The sequence below is a fragment of the Myxocyprinus asiaticus genome, chromosome 15 (assembly GCF_019703515.2).
Source record: "Myxocyprinus asiaticus isolate MX2 ecotype Aquarium Trade chromosome 15, UBuf_Myxa_2, whole genome shotgun sequence".
NCBI lineage: Eukaryota > Metazoa > Chordata > Actinopteri > Cypriniformes > Catostomidae > Myxocyprinus > Myxocyprinus asiaticus.
This window is the reverse complement of record NC_059358.1, coordinates 9606557-9613968: the sequence shown is the minus strand read 5'-3', so window position 1 is coordinate 9613968 and position 7412 is coordinate 9606557. Positions and strand designations below refer to the sequence as shown.

The 7412-nt window shown below is 37.1% G+C and overlaps 1 protein-coding gene across 3 annotated transcripts; it reads right to left on the bottom strand.

The window, feature by feature from the left end:
- Positions 1-1184: 1184 nt before the first annotated feature.
- LOC127453494 (PYD and CARD domain containing) lies at positions 1185-3687 on the bottom strand. 3 transcript variants are annotated; one of them, XM_051719909.1, is made up of 3 exons: positions 3338-3687; positions 2503-2556; positions 1185-2271 (listed from the first exon to the last, which is right to left on the bottom strand). In XM_051719909.1, exons 1-3 carry the CDS (start codon positions 3606-3608, stop codon positions 2009-2011), a joined length of 588 nt encoding a protein of 195 aa, XP_051575869.1. In that variant the 5' UTR covers positions 3609-3687; the 3' UTR covers positions 1185-2008. The 3 variants fall into 3 exon arrangements, with proteins under 3 accessions (XP_051575869.1, XP_051575870.1, XP_051575867.1); XM_051719907.1 differs by having other exon boundaries at positions 1188-2271; positions 2503-2559; positions 3338-3686; XM_051719910.1 differs by lacking the exon at positions 2503-2556.
- Positions 3688-7412: the final 3725 nt, after the last annotated feature.

Sequence of the window (7412 nt, the reverse complement as noted above, 5' to 3'; positions counted from 1 at the left end):
CTGCTTTTATTAAATACATTAACATAATGTGAAACCAAATTATTGGCATATCAGATCTTGAACACTGTGTAATATAGGGTATTAAATTATGGTTTGTGCTCCTAAGATCATCTAAAATGATTCATGTTTTTTAAAGACACTATCTGTACTACTGATCTTTTGTAGTGTCTAGTAGTGTGTCTGTTTGGATCTGCCATGTAACATTAAGAGTAAAGGTTTTGACGACACATTTCAGTTAAGAAACTTGGTTAAAATTAAAATTGCAGACTCATATTGTCAGCCAGGTTAGCTATAAAGCTAATGATCAGGACATACTACAAATGGGCAACTTTCAGCTGTTGACATTTTACAAGACACTACACGTTTATAACTGAGAGAAAATGATACGAACTTTAAGTCACAGTATTGCTATGATATCGTCCGTTTCTTTAAAAGTTTGTGACCTTGGAGCTTATCTGTATGTGCTTGATTCCATGCTCATGAGAGATGTGACTCTGGTCCCTCCCTGATAGTAAAACGAAGTGTGATTGGTTGAAAATAGAACGTGCTACGATTGGTCCGATTACTTTGGCCGTTATCTGATTGGCTTAAGTAGACGATGGGTGGAGTCTACCTATTTGTGGATTAACTGCAGCTCTGGAAAATCCACAATTGTGTGCTGCCATCCACAAATGCACAGCAATTTTTTTTTTTTTTTTTTTTTGGGTATTTTATAGATTTGTATTTTTAAACAGCATATTTTGTGTTCTGAATTTTTTTTTAGAGGTGATATTAGCTGTAAATCTTCAGATTATAAAATTACAGCTGAAGAAGAAATTAAATGTTTTAAAATTCAATATAGAATTCAATATTCTATTACTGAAAGTAGGCCAGAGGTCAAGCATCCGGGTTCCACAGGGAAAAGTTGAGGGTATCAGAGAAGTCTAACGGAGCATTTTGGCCAATCAAAGAGCTACAATGGCAATTCCATCAAGTACCCATGATCAGTATATATCCGAACCATTTCAGTAAGTTATCATAGACACCTGCAGATCCAGTCCAGACATCAGAAAATGTTCAGTCCAAACAAGTTTTCTTCCACTTTAGATCGGGAAAAGAACTTGGATACAGACGTGACTAAAGTGGACATGAGTAAAAACTTTGTGAATTGAAATGCACAATCCAGAAATACTACCAGCCACATAATATAGACGGGTTGACACTCCTAAGAACATGTAGTAATCATTTTTTATTAACTGTTGTTTTCACATAAATGAGGAAAACCCGTCGTTACAGACGTGACAGTTGTGAAAGCACCACTTGATGAGGGGGGAATCAAAACTCTAAAACTTGTACCTTTGATCTCTGAGACATTGTGTGATGCCACATTGGCTATTGTTAAACATGTTCAGATACAATGCAAACATACAAAAACACAGTAAAAGTAGGTTAATAATAGTAATAAAAATTTCTTTTTCTGTTCAGAAAAACTCTTTAGAAAAACAATCAAGTTTCTCACTTGATTGACAAGAATTTTTTTCTTTCTGCCTTATTTTTGAGGTGATTATGAAAGAAGTATTCTAAAAGTATTCTACCAAAATGTTATAAAGTAACTGTATTCTGAATACAGGTGCTTGAAAACGTAATGGGGGCTGAATACAGTTTCTTCATTTTTGTATTCTGAATACATGTAGCCTATTCCGTTACAGCCCAAACCCTGTTGGTCAACCAAGCAAGCTTTTTGATAGACCTGATTTTGTGGCTAATCTATGAAATGGGTTGTGCTTGGAAAAACCAATAAACATAGTGGAGAGGAAGAGACTTTGGTCCAGTGAAGTTAGATTCTGCAGTGTGTGATAAAAAGCCTAGTTTTCAAAAGATGGCATCACTTTTAATATGTTAGTGCAGTGTATGTTTGGACAGCTTTTGTTACAATAATTGGAAGGTATGGTTTGCAAAATATTTCCCATATACTACAGGAGACAAAAGTAAATAAAACCATTAAAAAACATTCAGGCTGTCAGGAGTTTCACTTAGCCCCAAGCTCTTTCATTAAGTAGGACTGTAACTTCATAAGAACTTTGTATAAGGTATCTTTCCCTCCAGTGCCAGCAGAATTGATGGGGCCATCAAATAACGCTCTCATCTTGCTTTGCGGTGTTTTCTCAGCACGGATGGCATTGTATTCTTCCTGTCTGATGATTTCCTTTTCATAAAGTTCATCAAGGATGGCGTCTATGTTATTAACTCGTTGTATCAGCGCTGTCCGATTCCTGTCAATGAAGTGTTTATCTATAAAAGAGATGGGAACATGCATTTGGTCAGATTGTGAGGATGTGGAGGGAGTTCGTTTAAATCAAAGGGTAAAATGGCTAAAATGTTAGGTATTGTAGTATTTTTCAGATTTTAGCTTACAAGGTAGCCTATATATTGTCTCTCATTCATTGTCTAACTATAAAGAGTTCTCTAAAATGGTCTAAGATTCATTTTTGAAATAAATACAAAAAAGTTACACTTATTCACCATTAGATGGAGGGCTTGGCTGTGCTGGCATATCTTGAACGCTGTCAGATGAACCTGCTGATATAAACATTATTCTCTCTATAAATCGAACAACAAATTTCCACGTTACGTAAAGTACAGGGGAAGGTAAAAACATTCATTAACGTTGTTTAGCTTACTCAAGTCAATCCTAACAGTTTAAACAAGCCTTTTTGTGACGACAGAATAAATGTATCACATATAGATTGGGTTATTTAAATTCAACTAATGATAAATTGACTTACTGGTTCCCATTATTCATGATTATTTAACTTTAAGCCTAGTTATTTAATCGCTTAGATAATTATACTGCTTTTCAAAATATGGCCAAAAACTGACCTAGAAACCAGAACGTGGGGAAGTGAAAGTAAATTTGGGTTCAAGTCTACAAACTGTAGAATCATTTAAATAGTAACATAACTTTAGAACACTGTGCTACATTTGTAACACGAGTTTAACGGTGCTGCGGTAGGCTTGTTAACTACTTTTGACTTCAGATAACCCTACGACCACGACCCTATTTTATAGGGGCCTGAAACGAAATCGAAAGTAAATTAATCTAGCTAAAAAGCGAATGCAATATGAAAAATGAAAAAAAAAAAAAAAAAATTTTTTTTTTTTTAAATAACCTGAGATGTTCCTAATTGTTTTCTGGATTATGTAAGAACTCCAAGCAAGTGTCTTTACTAGATGGGAAGAGAACTTCCGCGTTCTACAACATACTTCGTAAACTCTGTCGTTTTGACGTCTTCTTTCCTAATTTGCAATAGTCATCGTTTGTAATAGCTCTGCTCCAAGGATAAAGGTTTTCACTTACTGTGTCCTGTGACCTCTCTGAGTTCCGCTGCTTGTTCTCTACAGCCAATTGCCTCTAAAATTTCGAGTGATACAGAAACCGCGTCTTTCGACGTGAAAGTGGTCACCATTAGATCTGCGAGATCTATCGAGTCTGCAGCCTTTTCGGTCGCACTTCGGCGGACGCGCGGTTCTTTCTGTCGATCGCACAATTTGTTTTTAAATTTCTTTTGGTTAGCCTCCCCCAGATCATCAAAAACGTCAATAAGGCGATCCTTAATAGTTTTCTCCATTCTTGCTCATATTGTTACTGCCTCTTCTAGTGGCTGTTGGCAGAAGATGAACCAACTGTTGTAGGTTGAGCTATGGAGAGTTTATAAGATGGAGGTGTGTCCTTAGACATGTACCTAAACTGTTTTATATGCTTCCTTGACCTTGACTTAATTGTTGCTCACACAGTAATGGCAAATTCAGGCAATCAAAAAGGACAGAAGCATGGAAATGCACCTAAAGCCAAGAAAATGGGTAGTTGACAAGACAAATTAACCAGGAACAGCATTGTCATGTTATACTTAACTATTTTAAACCTTTTTAAAACTACTTTGTTGCAATTAGCTGAGGATCTGCCTATTGAGGACATAAATAAACCTTAGTACGTTTAATATGTCGGATTCTGGTGTAGTAATTTGGCAATAATTATCCAGAAGTTCAGAAACTATGCATATGCAGAGAGATAATCATGAAACTAGTGCTTTAGATAAGAACAGGTAAAAAAGTGGTATCTACTTTATTTCTTCCATCACCTTATCAGCAGTTAAGGGAGCTAAGCTATTTAAGGTTATAAAAACTTGACTTGTTAAAAACATATTGGAAAATATTATGAAAGGTATAATTAAACACACAGACTTAGATGAGAAGAGATTAAAAGATAGCAGTTTAATGGAAAATTAATTACCAAACACATTACAAAATGATTTAACAACATATAAGACAGGCTTGTATGACAAATACAAACATTCCTGAGTACTTGGATAATGCTTTTCAGTATTGTATTTTATCTATGGAATTAAATACTGTATGTGCCAATGGAACTTCAATTTTAGGACTTGAATTTGAACATTTACTTGAAATTTAATTTGCAGATTTGAACTTGAATTACATCAAAATTGAAATTCAAATGTATGTGGCATGAATTCAGATAGTTAAAATCAGATTTCATTTTTTAATACACTGATTCAGGTTTTATATTCAGATTATGGTGAATTTGACAAAGACATCCGGGGTAGTCAGAGCAATCGAACCTGTTTGCAATCGAACTCCTTCTTGACCAATCACAACATAGCTCACAGTTCACATTTGGAAGAGGAAACGTCCGCTGTGAAATAGTGCCAACGTGTGATCATGGCAATTTGAATTTCATTCAGTTTTAATTAAACATGTTAAAATTCAAGTCCTAAAATTCAAGTTCAAAGTTTGATGCAATTCAAGTTCAAAACTGCAAATTCAATTTCAAGTAAACATGTTCAAATTCAAGTCTTAAAATTCAAGTTCAAATCCCAATGGCACATATTTCATTCCATGATTACCCCGCAATGGTCAAAATATTTGGTTGTGGGGTTAGAGGTGGGGGTATATGGTTGTCAAGAAAGGACTTTGTTCACCCAAAAATGATAATTCATTCATCAATTACTCACCCATATGCTGTCTCAAACTCTGAATTTCTTTCTTCTGCTGATTTTTGTGGGTGAATGGTTCCTTGAAATAAACTCAGCAAAAAAAGAAACGTCCCTTTTTCAGGACACTGTATTTTAAAGATAATTTTGTAAAAATCCAAATAACATTACAGATCTTTATTGTAAAGGGTTTAAACAATGTTTTCCATGCTTGTTCAATGAACCATAAACAATTAATGAACATGCACCTGTGGAACGGTCATTAAGACACTAACAGCTTACAGAGGGTAGGCAGTTATGGTCACAGTTATAAAAACTTAGGACACTAAAGAGACCTTTCTACTGACTCTGAAAAACACCAAAAGAAAGATGCCCAGGGTCCCTCCTCATCTGCATGAACGTGCCTTAGGCATGCTGCATGGAGGCATGAAGACTGCAGATGTGGCCAGGGCAATAAATTGTAATGTCTGTACTGTGAGACGCGTAAGACAGCGCTACAGGGAGACAGGAAGGACAGCTGATCATCCTCACAGTGGCAGACCACGTGTAACAAAACCTGCACAGGAGTGGTACATCCGAATATCACACCTGCAGGACAGGTACAGGATGGCAACAACAACTGTCAGAGTTACACCAGGAACGCACAATCCCTCCATCAGTGCTCAGACTGTCCGCAATAGGCTGAGAGAGGTTGGACTGAGGGCTTGTTAGCCTGTTGTAAGGCAGGTCCTTACCAGACATCTCCAGCAACAATGTCTCCTATGGGCACAAACTCACCTTCGCTGGACCAGACAGGACTGGCAAAAAGTGCTCTTCAATGATGAGTAGCGGTTTTGTCTCACCAGTGGTGATGGTTGTACTCGCGTTTATCGTCGAAGGAATATGCGTTACACCGAGGCCTGTACTCTGGAGTGGAAACGATTTGGAGGTGGAGGGTCCATCATGGTCTGGGGTGGTGTGTCACAGCATCATCGGACTGGGCTTGTTGTCATTGCAGGCAATTTCAATGCTGTGCGTTACAGGGAAGGCATCCTCCCTCCTGTGGTACCCTTCCTGCAGGCTCATCCTGACATGACCCTCCAGCATGACAATGCCACCAGCCATACTGCTCATTCTGTGCATGATTTCCTGCAAGACAGGAATGTCAGTGTTCTGCCATGGCCAGCGAAGAGCCCGGATCTCAATCCCATTGAGCACGTCTGGGACCTGTTGGATCGGAGGGTGAGGGCTAGGGCCATTCCCCTCAGAAATGTCCGGGAACTTGGTGGAAGATTGGGGTAACCTCTCACAGCAAATCTGGTGCAGTCGAGGAGATGCACTGCAGTACTTAATGCAGCTGGTGTCCACACCAGATACTGACTGTTACTTTTGTTCAGTTTATGTCTTAGTTGTTGAATCTTTATGTTCATACAAATATTTACACATGTTAAGTTTGCTGAAAATAAAAGCAGTTGATTGTGAGAGGACGTTTCTTTTTTGCTGAGTTTATAAGCGTAGCAGGATAAAGTTTGTAGAGAGAGCTGCATTCTGTTTGTTTTTGGAATGTATTTAAGTCTGGAATGGGATAGCAAAAAGAGCTTGTGTCAAGAGCATGTGAGATTTTACTTTGATATCAAAGTCCAGGGAACAATTAGAACTGCTTTATAAGGAGGGATCCTTTACATGCCATTTGTTTAAAGCCTTCTCTTATTTCTGGGTCACTCTCGAAGCATTGCGTAACCTATAAAACAGAGCAAATGTTGGACTGTGGCAAGAAACAAACCTCTACATCAAATATTTCAGTTTGGTTAAGTAGTGTACTCATGAAATAAAAGACAACAATTAAAACTGTTCTTAATTTACCTTCCTGAACAATTCATCAAAGTGATCCTTAAGTGCACTTTCGCAGAACACATTCAAAGTGTCTGACATAAGGTGTACCAAAAACAGGATCAACGTAAGAGACTGTGTCTGTAGAGAAAATGCTGTGCTAGTTTACGCAATTAGTAAACAAAGTAACCCCAAATCCTTTAAATCTTTGTTCAATATTGAAAAAAAACAAAAAACAAACAAAAAAAAACATTGCCTATATTAACAGCTCCATGAAACTGGTAATGATTAAAAATTAAAAGTAGTGAACAGAGTTTTACATTCATTAAAAATATTTCACCACTCATTGGAGTGTCCCCATCAGTTGGTTGGGTTTCCCTGGAATTTAAGCCATAACTGTAAATTAACTTATTAGAATTTAAGAAACATCTTCAATAAATGAAAAACAAAGTTAAATTGCTTACTATTTATTTATACCAGACATTCTACAATAGCATGGCTGAATAGACAAATATAGGCCTATGAAATCATCTGAAATAATCTGTTTGAACGCTCACCACTGGTCCAGGACATAAGACAGGTAAAGTGTTTCTCCTAGTGCATCCAGCCATTTGT

What these genes read in the sequence shown, in the direction of transcription:
- LOC127453494 (XM_051719907.1), bottom strand. Translation starts at nt 3,608, where the DNA reads ATGGAGAAAACTATTAAGGATCGCCTTATTGACGTTTTTGATGATCTG. An exon ending in CAGAGAGGTCACAGGACACA is followed by an intron (nt 2,560 to 3,337) that starts GTAAGTGAAAAC and finishes TGTTTATATCAG; the next exon opens with CAGGTTCATCTGACAGCGTT. An exon ending in GCCAAGCCCTCCATCTAATG is followed by an intron (nt 2,272 to 2,502) that starts GTGAATAAGTGT and finishes TCTCTTTTATAG; the next exon opens with ATAAACACTTCATTGACAGG.